This window comes from Bubalus kerabau, chromosome 16 (assembly GCF_029407905.1).
Source record: "Bubalus kerabau isolate K-KA32 ecotype Philippines breed swamp buffalo chromosome 16, PCC_UOA_SB_1v2, whole genome shotgun sequence".
Classification (NCBI taxonomy): Eukaryota; Metazoa; Chordata; class Mammalia; order Artiodactyla; family Bovidae; genus Bubalus; species Bubalus kerabau.
Window position 1 is genome coordinate 65,951,604 of NC_073639.1, and position 22,429 is coordinate 65,974,032.

Below are 22,429 nucleotides of genomic sequence, written 5' to 3' on the forward strand. Positions count from 1 at the left end.
AAAGCTGGTTTAAAAATAATAAAAAAACCTATGATCTGAAAACTAATAATAAATAATCCCCAATTGTGTGCATTGTTGTTGTTGTTATCGTTTAGTTGCTAAATCATCTCTGACTCTTTTGCAACCCCATGACCTGCAGACAGCCAGGCTCCTCTGTCCAAAGGATTTCCCAGGCAAGAATACTGGAGAGGGTTGCCATTTCCTTCTCCAAGGACTCTTCCCCACCCAGGGATCCAACCCGAGTCTCCTGCATTGGCAGGTGAATTCTTAACCACTGAGCCACCTGGGAAGTCGTGCATTACAATCATAATCTGACTTTTTAGGGGGCACATATTTTTCTTTCATAACAGGTATGAGAGGGCTGTAGGAGGAGAGGAGGAATTACTTCATTTCAAACTGTCATCTTTACCACTTGCTGCTTTGGCTCTTCTCACACTTCCTGGCTCCTAAATTAACAAGTTGGACAATGTAGGGTCTATTATTACCCAGCCCCTACCCCACCCCCAGTCCCCAGACTTTTTGTCTCCTAAAAGAAGCAGATCCTTACTTGTCTGGAAAAGCAGACACAAGGAACAAAAGGCTCAATGACTATTTGACAGATTAAAGAATAGAAAACTGTTTTATTTAAATGCTCTCTAAAGAATTAGAACATTTGAGGCTATACACTGTTCTGCTGAAATGCAATTATATATTACCCAGATCTGTAAGCACTTGCCAGAAGACCTGTCCAAATCACTCACTGCTTAAGTTTTCAGTTTTCTCCTTTCTCTCTTTTCATCCCATCAATGACTAATGTGCAGGTGTATTTCTGAGAAGACATTCCTAATGTTTTGAAAAGTCTCTCAGTCAATAACCCCAACAGCTTGAAACAGTTTTCCAAATGTCTAAGACAGTGTGAATCCTATACAGAATGACAATACAATAGCAGGATCATTATTTGAAAACAATTGATCATACTAATATTTAACAACAAAATTAAGGCTTACAAATGATTGGCAACAGTTGTAATAGCAGACTAGTAATTAACAGTGGGGTTCTGTCTCCACCACTTACTGATCGAGTGACCTTAGCCAAGAGTCGGACACGACTGAGCGACTAACACTAGAACTAGCACTACTAGGCAAGTGGCTTAACTTCTGAAATTCATTTACTCTCTTTAGAGCGGGATAACAGTACTTACCTGATAGGGTTATAATAAGGATTAAATGTGTCTGGCATACGATAAACGCTAAATAAATGTTAGCCATTAGTAGTATGGTTACTCTGAACTTTCCAAGGATCTCATTAACTCACTCATCTTCCTTCTGACTCTTAGGTTCAAACCCTGTCATTTACCAGTATGTTTCTTCTGAGCCTCAGTTTCCAGATCCGTAAAACGGAGGTGATTAATGTTACCTGACTTTTAAGGTTGTGGTGAAGGATTACAATAACTAAAGATACGATCCCTTCCCTCCCACCTCCCAAAGCGAAGATCGCAGAGGAAGGAAATACTTCTAATAGCTGCAGATACAGTCAGTTTTTCCATTTCTGGCACGTGAGGCGTGGGGGGGGTGGGGAGGAAGAAGATGCAAAGAGGCATACAAAGTGGTCAAGGACCCTGAGTAAAGCCCCCAAATGCGCGCAAGACGCAGTGTGACCCAAAGAGGCTGGACTATTGGCCTGGCCTCGCGCAACTCTCTCCTCTCCCCTCCCGCGTCCCGGGCCGAGGAGCCTCCCCTAAGTGAGCGGGGTTATTTCGGAATCACCATGAGGCAATTCTCATGAGGCAATGGGTCAGGAATGCGGCGCGCCGAGCCGGGCCGCTAGCGTCCGCGGTTCCCCGGCCGGCTCTACCTGACCCCGTCCTGACGGGCATCCCCAGGGCTGCGGGAGCCGGAACTCCGCGGAGGCAGGAAATGAATGAGGACCCGAGGGGTTGGGGGCGCGCTAGGGCCGGGCCCCGGGGCCCTGGAGGGCTTAGGGAGCTGGAACGGAGCCTGCCCCGCGACCCCGGGCGGGAGTCCGAAGCCCAGCCGGGCCGCCCCCTCCCGGGCGGAGCAGACTGAAAGAGGCGGGGGCCGGGCCGAGGCCCGGGCTAGGCCCTCGGGGCTCCTCACCTCCGCGATGTCATGTTCCTCCCGCCCTCCGGCTCCGCGACGAACCGGCTCCTTACTCAGGCTCCGCTGGGCCCGGTCACATCGGGCTGGCCAGAGGGAGGCCCGCTCCGGACCGGACGGAGAGGGGGGCAGAGCCAGCCGGCCGCGCGCAGACCCCCCTCAAGGCCTGAGGAGCCCGGAGACTGTGCAGCCGCCCCCCAAGCCCGGTTCGCTCCTCCTCCTCCTCCCCCGCCCTTCCCCGCCGGCTCCTCCATGACGTCACTCCCACGCGACACCCGCCACTACTTCCTGCTTCCATTCTGTGCTGAGGCTGGTCCTAGCAGTTTAGTGGCTCTGTGGAGCCTCCGCCACGCTGTTCCCAAAGGACCTTCTCATTCTTCTTTAGATCTTGGCGTTAAACCGTGCGTTGTGTGCTCAAAGTTACACTCAGTCGCGTGAATTGATCCTATCTGCTCCCACAGCGTCAATTTCCATCCCTGTGCTGTGAAGTCGAATTTCATTCATTTCATTCCTCAAATAGTTGTTCCACTTACTGCTGTGTAACCTTAGGAAAGAGATTGGGGTCGGAAAGAGTCGGACACGACTGAGCGACTGAACTGAACTGAACCTTAGGAAAGTTGCTTGATTTCTCTGAGCCTCCATTCCTTGATTTCTGTAAAAAGAGAATAGTAATTGTATTTTCTTCTTGGATTATGAGGACGATTAAATATGTAAAATGTTTAGAACTAGGCCTGGTCTGTTTAATAAGTTCTCAGTTGGTAAAGAATCCGTCTGCAGTGCAGGAGACCCTGGTTCGATTCCTGGGTCGGGAAGATCCCCTGAAAAAGGGAAAGGCTACCCACTCCAGTATTCTGGCCTGGAGAATGCCAAGAACTGTATAGTCCATGGGGTCGCAAAGAGTCGGACACGACTGAGCGACTTCTACTCACTCTCTCCTATAGTTATTGGGGCTTCCCTGGTGGCTCAGATGGTAAAGAATCGGCCTGCAATGCAGGAGATCCCAGTTCAGTCCCTAGGTCGGGAGTATCCCTTGGAGAAGGGAATAGCTACCCAATCCAGTATTCGTGCCAGTAGAATTCCATAGAGAAGCCTGTCAGGCTACGGTCCATGGAGTCACAAAGAGTTGGACACAACTGAGCAACTAACGCTTTCACTTTTTCACTTTTTTGTGTGTAATTATTAGCTCTATTATCATTAGAAGGAAACGTGAGCGTTTTCTGTCTGCTAGGCACTGATTTTCCACTATAGAGATAAAGGAGTGAACTGAAAAGACAAAAATCCCCGATATTCTCATGGGAGGAGCTACAGTAATCAAGATAAATAAAACAATTGAGATAATACCCCCCATACTCATCTCCCTTCTTTTCTCCATTGCCCTTTATATTACTTTAAATGGGGTATTTAGGGAAAGCTTCACTAAGGATGATATTTGAATCAAGGAGCAGTTTAGTAGTGAAGTTGCTCAGTTGTGTCTGACTCTTTGTGACCCAATGCACTGTAGCCTACCAGGCTCCTCCATCCATGGAATTTTCCAGGCAAGAGTACTGGAGTGGGTTGCCATTTCCTTCTCCAGGGGATCTTCCGGATCAAGGGATCGAACCCAGGTCTCCCGCATTACAGGCAGACACTTCACCATCTGAGCCACCAGGAAAGCCCTGAGCAGTCAGTGGAAATTTAGAAAAAGAGCATTTCAAGCACAGGAGGAGGCCAGTGCAAAGGCTCTGAGGCTAGAGGCTGACTTCTGTATTTGAAGAAAAAGGGAGAACATTGCAGGCAAATTCTTCATGAGTCTGAACCGCCAGAGAAGTTGGAGCACAGCAGGAGGTGGGGGATGGGGGGTGATATAGGAGATGTAGGGAGAGTAGTAGGAAATGAGATGAGGAAGGGGTAGAGATAATATAGGGTCCAAGAGCCTACTGAAATAAATAGTAGGGACTTCCCTGGCAGTCCAGTGGTTAACTCTCTGTGCTTCCAATGCAAAGGGCTTGGGTTCCATCCCTGATTGAAGAACTAAGATCCCATAGGCCAAAAAAAAATTTTTTTAATCCAGTAAAAACAAACAAACAAACAAAAAAACAACAGAAAAAGATAAATGAACAGTAAAATGGAGAGTCATTAAAAGATTTTAAGCAGAGAAGAATATAATCTATGCTTTACAAGTATTACTTTGGGTACTTTGAGTAACTGAATGAAGAGGGCAAGGCTGGAAACAGAGACCAGTTCAGAATACTGTAACACTGGAGATGATGAAGATGAGGTAGCTCAGACCAGAGTGAGAAGGTAGAGCTTTTTATTTGAGAAAAATCTGCCCCTGTGACTCATGAAGGGCCACAGATCTAGTAAATGGCAGAGCCAAAATTCAAACCCACAACTATAGAGCTCCAAAATCTTCATTTTTTCCCTCCCAGTGTTCCCCACATCATTCCTATACAAAGAACTCTCATACAGTATGCTAACTGCTTCAGCAATGATGCTACCCAAAAATTCTTACAAAAATTGTCTTTAATATATGCCAATTTAAGTCATAGACTTTGAACAAGCAGTTGTCCAGCCTGTTTCTTTTCATTCCCCTGAATCTGGCCACCCAGATGACAAGCAACATCCTATCTGATCTTAACCCTGAAGGCTTGTTCTCTCCAACTATTCACCACATAATAGCCATGGTAATCTAAACTGAAAAATTAGTCACTCCTTCAGTTGAACACTTCAATGTCTTCTCATTGCTTTTAAGATACAGTCAAAAATTTTTTTTCCAGACTTTCCTAGTGGCCCAGTAGTTAAGACTCCATTTTTCCAATGAAGAGGGCACGGTTCAATTCCTGGTTAGGAAACTAAGATCCCTCGTGATGCAGCGTGGCCAAAAAAAAAATGAAAACATATATAAAATGCACAGTATGCAGCTTGAGTTTTTAAAAGCATTTGACAACCATCTGGTCTGGTCCCTGCTCACTTTACCAGCCCCTTTTCTCCCCACCACTCTATGATCCAGCCATGCTGAATGATTTTCAGTTCCTTTAAATAGCCATGTTCTCTTCCAGCTCAGGGCCTTTAAACAATCTGCCCCCTTTCCTTAGAGGATTCTGACCCTCCCCATGAACTCTAGTCTATGCCTCTGATCTCAGGCTAGAAGTCATCTCCTCTGGAATAGAAAGAATCACCTCATTCTCCCAACCCCGTTTAGATGATCCCCAAGACACCTGTGGCTCAGATGGTAAAGAATCTGCCTGCAATGCAGGAGACCCAGGTTCTATCCCTAAGTCAGGCAGATCCCCTGGAGAAGGGAATGGCAAACCACTCTAGTATTCTTGCCTGGAGAATCCCAAGGACAGAATAGCCTGGTAGGCTATAGTCCATAGGGTCACAAAGCATCAGACAGAACTAACTGATCAATACTAAGACACCTATTGTAGCTTAGAACCTAACACACTCCATTATAAATCTAAGACACAATATCATATGAGGATTAAGTTGTTAATCTCCAAAGTTTAGTCTGCCTGGGTGTTCCCAGGCAAGTCACTTGGGTCCTGTTTCTGTTTGCTGCTGCTGCTGCTAAGTCACTTCAGTCGTGTCCGACTCTGTGCAACCCCCTAGACGGCAGCCCACCAGGCTCCCCCGTCCCTGGGATTCTCCAGGCAAGAACACCGGAGTGGGTTGCCATTTCCTTCTCCAATGCATGAAAGTGAAAAGTGAAAGTGAAGTTGCTCAGTTGTATCCCACTTTTAGTGATCCCATGGACTTCAGCCCACCAGGCTCCTCCATCCATGGGATTTTCCAGGCAAGAGTACTGGAGTGGGGTGCCATTGCCTTCTCCAGTTTCTCAGTTTACTTCTCTGTAAAATGGAGAGATCAAAATACTACCTACCATCAGTTCAGTTCAGTCACTCAGTCATGTCTAGCTCTTTGCGACCCCATGGACTGCAGCACGCCAGGCCTCCCTGTCCATCACCACCTCCCGGAGTTAACTCAAACTTGTGTCCATTGAGTCAGTGATGCCATTCAACCATCTCATCCTCTATCGTCCCCTTCTCCTCCCGCCTTCAATCTTTCCCACCATCAGGGTCTTTTCCAATGAGTCAGTTCTTTGCATGAGGTGGCCAAAGTATTGGAGTTTCAGCTTCATCAGTCCTTCCAATGAATATTCAGGACTGATTTCCTTTAGGATTGACTGCTTTGATTTCCTTGCAGTCCAAGGGACTCTCGAGAGTCTTCTCCAGCACTACAGTTCAAAAGTATCAGTTCTTTGGCGTTCAGCTTTCTTTATAGTCCAACTCTCACATCCATACATGACTACTAGAAAAACCATAGCTTTGACTAGATGGGCCTTCGTCAGCAAAGTAATGTCTCTGCTTTTTAATAAGCTGTCTCGGTTGGTCATAACTTTTCTTCCAAGGAGGAAGCGTATTTAAATTTCATGGCTGCAGTCACCATCTGCAGTGATTTTGGAGCCCCAGAAAATAAAGTCTGTCACTGTTTCCACTGTTTCCCCATCTATTCGCCATGAAGGGATGGGACCAGATGCCACGATCTTTGTTTTCTGAATGTTGAGCTTTAAGCAGATTTTTTCATTCTCCTCTTTCACTTTCATCAAGAGGCTCTTTAGTTCTTCACTTTCTGTCATAAGGATGGTGTCATCTGCATATCTAAGGTTATTGATATTTCTCCTTGCAATCTTGATTCCAGATTGTGCTTCATCCAGTCCAGCACCTGCCATAGGGTAAGTTACAAAAAATAGAAGTTAATATTGTGAAGTACTTAGAACAGTGCCTGGCAAAGTCAGCATGTGATAAATGCTGGTTATCATTAGTCTCTTTTCCAAAGTAAACTGTAAGCTTTTTTTTTTTTTTTTTTTTTCTTTTGGATGCACTACATGGCTTGCAGGATCTTAATTCCCTGAACAGGGATTGAACACAGGCCACAGCAATGAATGTGCCAAGTCACCACTGGACCACCAGAGAATTCCCAAACTGTAAGCTGTTTGAGTGAAGAAGCCATTGCTACGCCAGTATCTTCTATGTTCAATACACTCATCAGCTAGAATGATCTTTCTACAATACAAATCTAGTCATGTCCTTTCTATGAAAGAAGTTCAAAGCCTTTACTACGAGTGAAAATTCTTCCATGAGGCCCTTCTAAACATGAACTATGCCTACCTGTTCAGTTTCATTTACCTCAACTTCTTCACATAATCTGGTAGTTTCCAAAGGCCTCTGGCTCTTTCTTGTATCCTTGTCTTTCAAAATTTAATCCTCCTTTATTATATATCCTTTAGGGGACTTCCCTGGTGGTTCAGTGGCTAAGATTCCACACTCCCAATGCAAGGGGCCCTGTTTCGATCCCTGGTCAGGGAACTAGGTCCCACATAGCACAATTAAAAGATCCTCCCTGCAGCAACTAAGACCCAGTACAGTCAAATAAATTTTAAAAGTTAATTAAATACCCTTTAAGTTTATCTCCATCTGGGAAACTGAACGTCATGCAAGATTCAGCTCCAACTCAATCAGCTCCTATAGGAAACATTCACTGCACACATCCCTTGACTACTTCCTGAAAATAAAATAGAAACCTCTCCCTGGAAATTCCCTGGCAGTCCAGTGGTTAGGGGGGCTTCCCAGGTGGCTCAGTGTGGAAAGGTATCCGCTTGCCAAAGCTGGAGGCACAGGAGATACAGCTTTGATCCCTGGATCGGGAAGATCCTTTGGAGTAGGAAATGGCAACCCACTCCAGTAGTCTTGCCTGAAGACTCCCATGGCAGAGGAGCCTGGCGGGCTACAAGTCCGTGGGGTTACAAAGGAGTTAGACATGACTGATCAACTGAGCATGCCCAGTGGTTAGGGCTCAGCGCTTTCATTACCACGGGCCCAGGGTGGATCCCTGGTTGGGGAACTAATGTGAACAGAAAGCAAAAACAAAAAAAAAACCTCTCCCTAAACTTTGGGATTTGCCTGTTCATGCCTTTGTCAGTCCCTAACATTGTTGGTTGATTTCCTGTCTCTTCCCCTAGATCAGGAGCTCTTCTTAAACTCATTGTCTTCATCTTTTTATGCCCGGAGCCTAGCACAGGCATTAACAAGCTTAATAAATATTCCTTTTTCAGTTCAGTTCAGTTCAGTTGCTCAGTCGTGTCCGACTCTTTGTGACCCCATGAATCGAATGATGCAAGGCCTCCCTGTGCATCACCAACTCCCGGAGTTTACCCAAACTCATGTCCATTGAGTCAGTGATGCCATCCAGCCATCTCATCCTCTGTTGTCCCCTTCTCCTCCTGCCCCCAATCCCTCCCGGCATCAGGGTCTTCTCCAATCAATCAGTCAACTCTTTGCATCAGGTGGCCAAAGTATTGGAGTTTCAGCTTCAACATCAGTCCTTCCAATGAACACCCAGGACTGATCTCCTTTAGGATGGACTGGTTAGATCTCCTTGCAGTCCAAGGGACTTTCAAGAGTCTTCTCCAACACCACAGTTCAAAAGCATCAATTCTTCGGCGCTCTGCTTTCTTTATAGTCCAACTCTCACATCCATACATGACCACAGGAAAAACCATAGCCTTGACTAGATGGACCTTTGTTGACAAAGTAATGTCTCTTTAATATGCTGTCTAGGTTGGTCATAACTTTCCTTCCAAGGAGTAAGCATCTTTTAATTTCATGGCTGCAGTCACCATCTGCAGTGATTTTGGAGCCCCCCAAAAATAAAGTCTATCACTGTTTCCACTTTTTCCCCATCTATTTGCCATGAAGTGATGGGACCAGATGCCATGATCTTCATTTTCTGAATGTTAAACTTTAAGCCAACTTTTCCACTCTCCTCTTTCACCTTCATCAAGAGGCTTTTTAGTTCCTCTTCACTTTCTGCCATAAGGGTGGTGTCATCTGCATATCTGAGGTTATTGATATTTCTCCTGGCAATCTTGATTCCAGCTTGTGCTTCTTCCAGCCCAGCGTTTCTCATGATGTACTCTGCATATAAATTAAATAAGCAGGGTGACAATATACAGCCTTGACATACTCCTTTTCCTATTTGGAACCAAATATTCCTTTAGATATACTTTATTTTAATTTCTTCCTCATCTACAAAAACAATACAAGTTCCTTGAAATAGATCGAATAAAACAGTGATTTTCCCTGCTCTACAATGTATACACCCTCCCTTCCCAAACCCCTACCAGAGTTAGTGGTTTGGTGTGTATCCTTCCATACTTTTTTCTATACCTATACAAACACACATATCCCACAACCACACTCACTCACACACATAACATATATAGGGATTTTTAAAAATAGAGTCTTAGTGTGCATATATATTTATGGGTTCATAATATGTATCACTGTGGATGGTGACTGCAGCCGTGAAATTAAAAGATGCTTGCTCCTTGGAAGGATAGCTATGACAAACCTAGTGAGTGCCTTAAAAAGTAAAGACACCACTTTGCTGACAAGGGTCTATATAGTCAAAGCTATGGTTTTTCCAGTAGTCATGTTGAAGTTGGACCATAAAGAAGATTGAGCACTGAAGAATTGATGCTTTCAAACTGTGGTGCTGGAGAAGACTCTTGAGAGTCCCTTGGACACAGCAAAGAGATCAAACCAGTCAATTCTAAAGGAAATCAACACGGAATATTCATTAGAAAGAAGGACTGATGCTGAAGCTGAAGCTCCAATACTTTGGCCGCTGGATGGGAAAAGCCGACTCATTGGAAAAGACGCTGATGATGGGAAAGACTGAAGGCAAAAGGAGAAGAGGGTGGCAGAGGATGAGGTGATTAGACAGCATCAGTGACTCAATGGACATAAATTTGAGCAATCTCCTGGAGATAGTGAAGGACAGGGAAGCCTGGCATGCTTCAGTCCATAGGGTCACAAAAAGTCAGACATGACTTAGCAACTGAACAACAACAGTAATAGGTATGTATTTGAACATACACATACATTTGTATATATGTGTGCATATGTATGTGTATACATATAAAAATAAAACTCTGATATTTTTTCCTCTTAAAATATAATGGGCATTACTAACAGAAGCAGAAGATATTAAGAAGAGGTGGCAAGAATACACAGAAGAACTGTACAAAAAAGACCTTCACAACCCAGTTAATCATGACGGTGTAATCACTCACCTAGAGCCAGACATCCTGGAATGTGAAGTCAAGTGGGCCTTAGAAAGCATCACTATGAACAAAGCTAGTGGAGGTGATGGAATTCCAGTTGAGCTATTTCAAATCCTGAAAGATGATGCTGTGAAAGTGCTGCACTCAATATGCCAGCAAATTTGGAAAACTCAGCAGTGGCCACAGAACTGGAAAAGGTCAGTTTTGATTCCAATCCCAAAGAAAGGCAATGCCAAAGAATGCTCAAACTACCACACAATTGCACTCATCTCACATGCTCGTAAAGAAATGCTCAAGGTTCTCCAAACCAGGCTTCAGCAATATGTGAACCGTGAACTTCCAGATGTTCAAGCTGGTTTTAGAAAAGGCAGAGGAACCAGAGATCAAATTGCCAACATCCACTGGATCATCGAAAAAGCAAGAGAGTTCCAGAAAAACATCTATGTCTGCTTTATTGACTATGCCAAAGCCTTTGACTGCGTGGATCACAATAAACTGTGGAAAATTCTGAAAGAGATGGGAATATCAGACCACCTGATCTGCCTCTTGAGAAATTTGTATGCAGGTCAGGAAGCAACAGTTAGAACTGGACATGGAACAACAGACTGGCTCCAAATAGGAAAAGGAGTACGTCAAGGCTGTATATTGTCACCCTGCTTTTTTAACTTCTATGCAGAGTACATCATGAGAAACACTGGACTGGAAGAAACACAAGCTGGAATCAAGATTGCCAGGAGAAATATCAATAACCTCAGATATGCAGATGACACCACCCTTATGGCAGAAAGTGAAGAGGAACTAAAAAGCCTCTTGATGAAGGTGAAAGAGGAGAGTGAAAAAGTTGGCTTAAAGCTCAACATGTGGAAAACGAAGATCATGGCATCCGGTCCCATCACTTCATGGCAAATAGATGGGGAAACAGTGGAAACAGTGTCAGACTTTTTCTGGGCTCCAAAATCACTGCAGATGGTGATTGCAGCCATGAAATTAAAAGACGCTTCCTCCTTGGAAGGAAAGTTATGACCAACCTAGATAGCATATTCAAAAGCAGAGACATTACTTTGCCAACAAAGGTCCACCTAGTCAAGGCTATGCTTTTTCCTGTGGTCATGTATGGATGTGAGAGTTGGACTGTGAAGAAGGCTGAGCGTCGAAGAATTGATGCTTTTGAACTGTGGTGTTGGAGAAGACTCTTGAGAGTCCCTTGGACTGCAAGGAGATCCAACCAGTCCATTCTGAAGATCAGCCCTGGGATTTCTTTGGAAGGAATGATGCTAAAGCTGAAACTCCAGTACTTTGGCCACCTCATGCGAAGAGTTGACTCATTGGAGAAGACTCTGATTCTGGGAGGGATTGGGGGCAGGAGTAGAAGGGGACAACAGAGGATGAGATGGCTGGATGGCATCACTGACTCCATGGACGTGAGTCTGAGTGAACTCCAGGAGTTGGTGATGGACAGGGAGGCCTGGCGTGCTGCGATTCATGGGGTCGCAAAGAGTCGGACACGACTGAGCGACTGATCCGATCTGATCTGATCTGGTGGCTCAGAGGTTAAAGCGTCTGCCTGGAATGCGGAAGACCCAGGTTCAAACCCTGGGTTGGGAAGATACCCTGGAGGAGGAAATGGCAACCCACTCCAGTACTCTTGCCTGGAGAATCCCATGGAGGGAGGAACCTCGTGGGCTACAGTCCAGGAGGTCGCAAAGAGTCGGACACAACGGAGCGACTTCACTTACTCACTCAAGGGCTTCCTTGGTGGCTCAAACGGTAAAGAATCTGCCTGCAATGCGGGAGACCTGGGCTCGATCCCTAGGTTAGGAAGATCCCCTGGAGGAGGGTATGGCAACCCACTCCAGTATTCTGGCCTGGAGAATCCCCATGGAAAGAGGAGCCTGGTGGGCTACAGTCCATGGGGTCACAAAGAGTCGCGCACAACTGAGGCGATACAACTGAGTGACTAAGGCACAGCACAGTGAATGCTAAATTTTGCAATACCGCAACAAAACACTAGAGGGAGTTCATTATGTTTTTATGTCAATGGCAAGTCATTTAACAAACGTTTTGTTTTGTTTTGTTTTGTTTTGTTTTAATTTTATTTTATTTTTAAACTTTACATAACTGTATTAGATTTGCCAAATATCAAAATGAATCCGCCACAGGTACGTTTTGAAGTCATCACTAGGAGAGAGTCTCTGAGACTGTCAGAATTTTTGAGGGGTTCAAGTAAGCCATTCTGCACTTTATTCGTTGTGATACATTTTCTGAAGTAGCAGTTTCTAAGAGGTGTTTTGCTTAAGAAGCCGAGCAAATTAATGTGCTGACATCCCCATTCTCAAAAAAGAACAGTGTCAGCTCTTCCTGGAGAAAATTACATGCCTGGACAGTCAATAATCCTGAATGGGTATGAAATGGAGTAGGACACTATGGTCCTTGCCTCAACTTGCCTTTCCTCTGTGGAAAAACTTTAGACAAAGAACACGTTTATTCAGAGAAGTGAGAAAATGCAGAAGCAAAGAAAAGCAGTCAAACGGGACAAAACAATAATACTTTAGTCTGTAAGCAAAATCAAGGATTTTAGTTCCTTCTCAAAGGCTGTAGTTAGTATTCTGAGCCCCATCCTGTGAGAGGTCTTACAGAATCTAAAACCCCCACCAGGTGGAAGAACTTAACCAGATGATGACCAGACCGAAGCCATGAAACAAGTTGCCACAATTCCGAGAACTGACCTCAAGAAAATGGGAACCAACCAACCCTGGAACTGAAGGTCAACTGTACTTAATCAAAGATGACTCTGGTCAGGCCAATTTCAAGATGGCTATCAGAGCTGACTGTGCTATTTCTACACGTAGCTCCCTCCCTCTGCCTATAAAAACTCTTGCCCCCAGTTGTCAGGTGGCAGACTCAGCCTTTGGACAGGAATTGCCAGCATCCAAAATAAAGCAAACTTTCCTCTTCGCCAACCTTGACTCTTTAATGTCTTTTGAGCAGTGAGTAGCCAGATCCCACTTTTAGTTACTGGTACTAAATGCAGCCTATTAAGATCTTATTCATCCTAATCCATGTGGAAGGCAGACATGTGTAGAAGCCCCATGTTTCAACAAACGTGGCAGCTCTGTCTCTACCGTGTTCAGAAGTGTCCCACTGATATTTCTGAGACCTTCATAAGCATCTGATCACTGCATTTGTATCCTTAGTCACCCAGAACCAGAAAAGGCTACATTATTCTCAGGGACACAGCCATGAAGCAGGTGGTTTGTATACATCAAGGCATAAACCTCTAGCCACCAGCAACAGCAAATGGAAGAGAATGGAAACGTCAAGCTGAAGCATGTCATATTGTGTACATGTTACCTTAAGGGCTGCAGTGAAGTTTAAAACATACACACACACACACACACACACACACACATACACACACAACCCTATAAGATATACCGTGCTGTTGGTTTTGCAAGAGATAATAACTGTTCTTATTTTTAGTTCTATTAATATGCACAGCAAGCTGTCTTACTTATCTTCATTAATCAGTTCTTTAATCTTCCAGACTATTGGTTAAGAGTGCAGTCTTTGAAATCTAATCCATGCTGTGGGCAAGTTACTGCACCTCTTTGAGTCCGAGTTTTCCCATAATAGTATCCTCTATAGAGGCTGTTGGGAGGATTCAGTGAAATAAGGCAAGACACATACAACAGTGCTAGGCACATAGCCTACAGCATTGCCCTTACTACCCCTGCTGTATAATTTTTAGCAGAATACTTGGCACATAGTAAGACCCCACAGGGTCCTGCTCCATTACATCATTCACAGCTACAACCTAGATGGTGATGATGGTGCTGGTGGCAGTGACAAGAACAGGTATTTTTTTAGCCCTTTCCGTGCATAAAATACCATACTTAGTGATTTTGTATATATTAACTTATTTAATCTTCCCAACAAGTCTGTGAGGTACATATGGCTTTCTCCATTTTAGAAATGAAGAAACAGAGGGCAAATTGGCCAGGGAGGGAATGCGGAGGGAACAAACAATCATGCTCTTTGATGCCTCCATGCCCCCTGCATTTATTGTTCCAATTGCCATTTCCATCTGCTAAATTTGTATCTAGTCTTCCAAATCCAATGCAAAACCAAACTCTTTTGCAAACCTCTCCTAAATCCCCCAGAAGAAGTAACTTATAATTATTCATTTCTCTGTTTGCTTTTTCCTTGAATATATGTTCTCAAGGGCAGGAATGTACTTCATTGGTTTTAAATTCTAGCCTTTTCTACTACTGTATTACACAGGGAACTATATCCAATCTCCTGGGATAAACCATAATGAAAAATAATATTTTTAAAAGAATGTATCTATGTGTAAATTGACTCACTTTGCCATACACCAGAGATTGGCACCCCATTCTAAATCAACTATATTTCAATAAATATGGTAAAACAAATTCTAGCTTTTTAGACCTGCTGTCATTGAGCACAGGCTGTAGTCTGATTAGGCGATGCAGGCATTAGGTTATTGTGGAGAAAATGTCCCTGGAAGGTTCCCATCTAGCCTTTCATTGGATAGATTTCACTTTATTTGGGAATCAAGTCCTTCATCCATCTATGTGCTAAGTCCTTCCAGTCCTGTCCAACTCTATGGGACCCCATGAACTGTAGCCCACCAGGCTTCTCTGGCCATGGAATTCTCAGGGCAAGAATACAGGAGCAGGTTGTCAAGCCCTCCTCCAGGGAATCTTCCAGACCCAGAAATCCAACCCACGTCTCTTGCATCTCCAGCATTGGAAGGAGTGTTCCTTACCACAAGCACCACCTGGGAAGCTCATTCATCGATCAGTTCATTTCAGTCGCACAGTCAGGACAGACTCTTTGCAACTCCATGAACCACAGCGCACCAGGCCTCCCTGTCCATCACCAACTGCCGGAGTCTACCCAAACCCATGTCCATTGAGTGATGCCATCCAACCATCTCATCCTCTCGTCCCCTTCTCCTCCAGCCCTCAACCTTTTCCAGCATCAGGGTCTTTTCAAATGAGTCAGCTCTTCAAATCAGGTGGCCAAAGTATTGGAGTTTCAGCTTCAATATCAGTCCTTCCAATGAAGACCCAGGACTGATCTCCTTAAGGATGGACTGGTGAGATCTCCTTGCAGTCCAAGGGACTCTCAAGAGTCTTCTCCAACACCACAGTTCAAAAGCATCAATTCTTTGGTGCTCTGCTTTCTTTATAGTCCAACTTCACATCCATACATGACCATTGGAAAAACCATAGCCTTGACTAGACGGACCTTTGTTGACAAAGTAATGTCTCTGCTTCTTAATATGCTGTCTAGGTTGGTCGTAACTTTGCTTCCAAGGAGTAAGCAACTTTTAATTTCATGGCTGCAATCACCATCTGCAGTGATTTTGGAGCTCCCCCCAGAAAAGTCAGCCACTGTTTCGACTATTTCCCCATCTATTTGCCATGAAGTGATGGGACCAGATGCCATGATCTTAGTTTTCTGAATGTTGAGCTTTAAGCCAACTTTTTCACTCTCTTTCACTTTCATCAATAGGCTCTTGAATTCCTCTTCACTTTCTGCCAAAAGGGTGGTATCATCTGCATATCTGAAGTTGTTGATGTTTCTCCCGGCAACCTTGATTTCAGCTTGTGTTTCCTCCAGCCCAGAGTTTCTCCTGATGTACTCTGCATATAAGTTAAATAAGCACGGTGACAATATACAGCCTTGACATACTCCTTTTTCTATTTGGAACCAGTTTGTTGTTCCATGTCCAGTTCTAACTGTAGCTTCCTGGCCTGCATACAGATTTCTCAAGAGGCAGATCAAGTTGGTCTGGTATTCCCATCTCTTTCAGAATTTTCCACAGTTTATTGTGATCCACACAGTCAAAGGCTTTGGCGTAGTCAATAAAGCAGAAATAGATGTTTTTCTGGAACTCTCTTGCTTTTTCCATGATCCAGCAGATGTTGGCAATTTGATCTCTGGTTCCTCTGTCTTTTCTAAAACCAGCTTGAACATCTGGAAGTTCACAGTTCACGTATTGCTGAAGCCTCGCTTGGAGAATTTTGAGCATTACTTTACTAGCATGTGAGATGAGTGCAATTGTGCGGTAGTTTGAGAATTCTTTGGCATTGCCTTTCTTTGGGATTGGAATCAAAACTCACCTTTACCAGTCCTGTGGCTACTGCTGAGTTTTCCAAATTTGCTGGCATATTGAGTGCACCACTTTCACAGCATCATCTTTCAGGATTTGAAATAGCTCCACTGGAATTCCACCACCTCCACTAGCTTTGTTCATAGTGATGCTTTCTAAGGCCCACTTGACTTCACATTCCAGGATGCCTGGCTCTAGGTGAGTGATCACACCATCGTGATTATCTGGGTCGTGAAGATCTTTTTTGTACAGTTCTTCTGTGTATTCTTGCCATCTCTTCTTAATATCTTCTGCTTCTGTTAGGTCCATACCATTTCTGTCCTTTATCGAGCCCATCTTTGCATGAAATGTCCCCTTGGTATCTCTAATTTTCTTGAAGAGATCTCTAGTCTTTCCCATTGTACTGTTTTCCTCTATTTCTTTGCATTGGTCATTGAGGAAGGCTTTCTTATCTCTTCTTGCTATTCTTTGGAACTCTGCATTCAGATGTTTATATCTTTCCTTTTCTCCTTTGCTTTTCACTTCTCTTCTTTTCACAGCTATTTGTAAGGCCTCCCCAGACAGCCATTTTGCTTTTTCGAATTTCTTTTCCATGGGGATGGTCTTGATCCCTGTCTCCTGTACAATGTCACGAACCTCATTCCATAGCTCATCAGGCACTCTATCTATCAGATCTAGGCCCTTAAATCTATTTCTCACTTCCATTGTATAATCATAAGGGATTTGATTTAGGTCATACCTGAGTAATCTAGTGGTTTTCCCTACTTTCTTCAATTTAAGTCTAAATTTGGCAATAAGGAGTTCATGATCGGAGCCACAGTCAGCTCCTGGTCTTGTTTTTGCTGACTGTATAGAGCTTCTCCATATTTGGCTGAAAAGAATATAATCAATCTGATTTCGGTGTTGACCATCTGGTGATATCCATGTGTAGAGTCTTCTCTTGTGTTGTTGGAAGAGGGTGTTTGTTATGACCAGTGCATTTTCTTTGCAAAAGTCTATTAGTCTTTGCCCTGCTTCATTCTATATTCCAAGGCCAAATTTGCCTGTCACTCCAGGTGTTTCTTGACTTCCTACTTTTGCATTCCAGTCCCCTATAATGAAAAGGACATCTTTTTGGGTGTTAGTTCTAAAAGGTCTTGTAGGTCTTCATAGAACTCTTCAACTTCAGCTTCTTCACCATTACTGGTCGGGGCATAGACTTGGATTACTGTGATATTGAATGGTTTGCCTTGGAAACGAACAGAGATCATTCTGTCGTTTTTGAGATTGCATCCAAGTACTGCATTTCGGACTCTTTTGTTGACTATGATGGCTACTCCATTTCTTCTGAGGGATTCCTGCCCACAGTAGTAGATATAAAGGTCATCTGAGTTAAATTCACCCATTCCAGTCCATCTTTGTTTGCTGATTCCTAGAATGTTGATGTTCACTCTTGCCATCTCCTGTTTGAGCACTTCCAATTTTCTTTGATTCATGGACCTAACATTCCAGGTTCCTATGCAATATTGCTCTTTACGGCATCAAACCTTGCTTCTATCACCAGTCCCATCCACAACTGGGTGTTGTTTTTGCTTTGGCTCCATCCCTTCATTCTTTCTGGAGTTATTTCTCCACTGATCTCTAGTAGCATATTGGGCACCTACCGACCTGGGGAATTCATCTTTCAGTGTCCTATCTTTTTGCCTTTTCCTACTGTTCATGGGGTTCTCAAGGCAAGAATACTGAAGTGGTTTGCTATTCCCTTCTCCAGTGGACCACATTCTGTCAGATCTCTCCACCATGACCCGCCCATCTTGGGTTGCCCCATGGGCATGGCTTAGTTTCATTGAATTAGACAAGGCTGTGGTCCTAGTGTGATTAGATTGGCTAGCTTTCTGTGAGTATGGTTTCAGTGTGTCTGCCCTCTGATGCCCTCTTGCAACACCTACTGTATTACTTGGGTTTCTCTTACCTTGGGCGTGGGGTATCTCTTCACGGCTGCTCCAGCAAAGTGCAGCCGCTGCTCCTTACCTTGGACGAGGGGTATCTCCCTTCCTGATCTTCAACGTGGGATAGCTCCTCTAGGCCCTCCTGCGCCCGCGCAGCCTCGGCTCCTTGGTATCTCTAATATTCTTTAAAAGATCTCTAGTCTTTCCCATTCTATTGTTTTCTTCTATTTCTTTACATTGATCTCTGAGGAAGGATTCTTATCTCTCCTTGCTATTCTTTGGAACTCTGCATTCAAATGGGTCCTTCAAATGGTTCCTAAGGCACAGGATGGCGGCTGCAATAGCGCAGGAGCAGCGGAGAGGAACTACCCCATGTCCAAGGTAAAGAGCAGCAGCTGTGCTTTGCTGGAGCAGCTGTGAAGAGAGACCCCACGTCCAAGGTAAGAGAAACCCCGGTTAGACGGTAGGCGCTGAGAGAGGGCATCAGAGGGCAGAGAGACTGAAACCACAATCACAGACAACTAGCCAATCTGATCACACTAGGACCACAGCCTTGTCTAATTCAATGAAACTAAGCCATGCCATGTGGGGCCACCCAAGACCGGCGGGTCATGGTGGAGAGGTCTGACAGAATGTGGTCCACTGGAGAAAGGAATAGCAAACCACTTCAGTATTCTTGCCTTGAGAACCCCATAAACAGTAGGAAAAGGCAAAAAGATAGGACACTGAAAGATGAATTCCCCAGGTCGGTAGGTGCCCAATATGCTACTAGAGATCAGTGGAGAAATAACTCCAGAAAGAATGAAGGGATGGAGCCAAAGCAAAAACAACACCCAGTTGTGGATGGGACTGGTGATAGAAGCAAGGTTTGATGCCGTAAAGAGCAATATTGCATAGGAACCTGGAATGTTAGGTCCATGAATCAAAGAAAATTGGAAGTGCTCAAACAGGAGATGGCAAGAGTGAACATCAACATTCTAGGAATCAGCAAACAAAGATGGACTGGAATGGGTGAATTTAACTCAGATGACCTTTATATCTACTACTGTGGGCAGGAATCCCTCAGAAGAAATGGAGTAGCCATCATAGTCAACAAAAGAGTCCGAAATGCAGTACTTGGATGCAATCTCAAAAACGACAGAATGATCTCTGTTCGTTTCCAAGGCAAACCATTCAATATCACAGTAATCCAAGTCTGTGCCCTGACCAGTAATGCTGAAGAAGCTGAAGTTGAACGGTTCTATGAAGACCTACAAGACCTTTTAGAACTAACACCCAAAAAAGATGTCCTTTTCATTATAGGGGACTAGAATGCAAAAGTTGGAGAAGGCAATGGCACCCCACTCCAGTAGGAGCCTGGTGGGCTGCCGTCTATGGGGTCGCTAAGAGTCGGACACAACTGAGCGACTTCACTTTCACTTTTCACTTTTCACTTTCATGCATTGGAGAAGGAAATGGCAACCTACTCCAGTGTTCTTGCGTGGAGAATCCCAGGGACAGGGGAGCCTGGTGGGCTGCCATCTATGGGGTGGCACAGAGTCGGATACGACTGAAGTGACTTAGCAGCAGCAGAATGCAAAAGTAGGAAGTCAAGAAACACCTGGAGTAACAGGCAAATTTGGCCTTAGAGTACAGAATGAAGCAGGGCAATGGCTCAGAGTTCTGCCAAGAGAATGCACTGGTCATAGCAAACACCCTCTTCCAACACCACAAGAGAAGACTCTACACATGGACATCACCATATGGTCGACACCAAAATCAGAGTGATTATATTCTTTGCAGCCAAAGATGGAGAAGCTCTATACAGTCAGCAAAAACAAGACTGGGAGCTGACTGTGGCTCAGATCATGAACTCCTTGTTGCCAAATTCAGAGTTAAATTGAAGAAAGTGGGGGAAACCACTAGACCATTCAGGTATGACCTAAATCAAATCCCTATGACTATACAGTGGAAGTGAGAAATAGATTTAAGGGACTAGATCTGATAGACAGAGTGCCTGATGAACTATGGACGGAGGTTCGTGACATTGTACAGGAGACAGGGATTAAGACCATCCCCAAGAAAAATAAATGCAAAAAAGCAAAATGGCTGTCTGAGGAGGCCTTACAAATAGCTGTGAAAAGAAGACAAGTAAAAAGCAAAGGAAAAGATATACCCATTCATCCATACTTTCTTAATATTTAAAATGGTATGGTTTTCTAATGTCTTTGGTAGACAAAATAAAAGTTTCAACTTTAGGCCCATTCCCAAAAGTACTCAGAATTCTGTTGCTGCTGCTGCTGCTAAGTCGCTTCAGTCGTGTCCGACTCTGTGCGACCCCATAGATGGCAGCCCACCAGGCTCCCCCATCCCTGGGATTCTCCAGGCAAGAACACCGGAGTGGGTTGCCATTTCCTTCTCCAATGCATGAAAGTGAAAAGTGAAAGTGAAGTCGCACAGTCGTGTCCAACTCTTTGTGACACCATGGACTTCAGTCTACCAGGCTCCTCCGTCCGTGGGATTATCCAGGCAAGAGTACTGGAGTGGGGTGCCATCGCCTTCTCCGTCTGAGAATTCTACTTAGTCTATAAAATGAAGCATTTTCAGAAAACGTATTCTCCACTTTCGGCTCCTGAGAAAATTAGTTCTGTATACCCTGGTGGCTCAGACGGCAAAGCGTCTGCCTACAATGCGGGAGACCCGGGTTTGATCCCTGGGTCTGGAAGATCCCCTGGAGAAGGAAATGGCAACCCACTCCAGTATTCTTGCCTGGAAAATCCCATGGATGGAGGAGCTTGGTTGGCTACCGTCCATGCGGTCGCAAAGAGTCGGACACAACTGAGCGACTTCACTATCACTATCACTATACATACTGTTCATACTGTTCGTGGGGTTCTCAAGGCAAGAATACTGAAGTGGTTTGCCATTCCCTTCTCCAGTGGACCACATTCTGTCACCTACTGACCTGGGGAGTTTCTCTTTCAGTATCCTATCATTTTGCCTCAAATTTGGAAAACTCAGCAGTGGCCACAGGACTGGAAAAGGTCAGTTTTCATTCCAATCCCAAAGAAAGGCAATGCCAAAGAATGCTCAAACTACTGCACAATTGCACTCATCTCACACGCTAGCAAAGTAATGCTCAAGGTTCTCCAAGCCAGGCTTCAGCAATATGTGAACCGTGAACTTCCTGATGTTCAAGCTGGTTTTAGAAAAGGCAGAGGAACCAGAGATCAAATTGCCAACATCCGCTGGATCATTGAAAAAGCAACAGAGTTCCAGAAAAACATCTATTTTTGCTTTATTGACTATGACAAAGCCTTTGACTGTGTGGATCACAATAAACTGTGGAAAATTCTGCAAGAGATGGGAATACCAGACCACCTGACCTGCCTCTTGAGAAACCTATATGCAGGTCAGGAAGCAACAGTTAGAACTGGACATGGAACAACAGACTGGTTCCAAATAGGAAAAGGAGCACATCAAGGCTGTATATTGTCACCCTGCTTATTTAACTTCTATGCAGAGTACATCATGAGAAACTCTGGGCTGGAGGAAGCACAAGCTGGAATCAAGATTGCTGGGAGAAATATCAATAACCTCAGATATGCAGATGACACCACCCCTATGGCAGAAAGTGAAGAGGAACTCAAAAGCCTCTTGATGAAAGTGAAAGTGGAGAGTGAAAAAGTTGGCTTAAAGCTCAACATTCAGAAAACGAAGATCATGGCATCCAGTCCCATCACTTCATGGGAAATAGATGGGGAAACAGTGGAAACAGTGTCAGACTTTTTCTGGGCTCCAAAATCACTGCAGATGGTGATTGCAGCCATGAAATTAAAAGACGCTTCCTCCTTGGAAGGAAAGTTATGACCAACCTAGATAGCATATTCAAAAGCAGAGACATTACTTTGCCAACAAAGGTCCACCTAGTCAAGGCTATGCTTTTTCCTGTGGTCATGTATGGATGTGAGAGTTGGACTGTGAAGAAGGCTGAGCGCCGAAGAATTTATGCTTTTGAACTGTGGTGTTGGAGAAGACTCTTGAGTGTCCCTGCAAGGAGATCCAACCAGTCCATTCTGAAGGAGATCAGCCCTGGGATTTCTTTGGAAGGAATGATGCTAAAGCTGAAACTCAAGTACTTTGGCCACCTCATGAGAAGAGTTGACTCATTGGAAAA

At 44.4% G+C, this 22,429-nt stretch overlaps 1 protein-coding gene across 1 annotated transcript in view; it reads right to left on the minus strand.

Annotated features, from left to right (window-relative positions):
* PTPN11 (protein tyrosine phosphatase non-receptor type 11) overlaps positions 1-2,321 on the minus strand; it is a 70,788-nt gene extending 68,467 nt beyond the window's left edge. The window contains exon 1 of the mRNA XM_055550576.1: positions 2,097-2,321. Coding sequence (XP_055406551.1) covers positions 2,097-2,110 — 14 coding nt within the window. The 5' untranslated portion in view covers positions 2,111-2,321. The remainder of the gene's footprint in view (positions 1-2,096) is intronic.
* Positions 2,322-22,429: the final 20,108 nt, after the last annotated feature.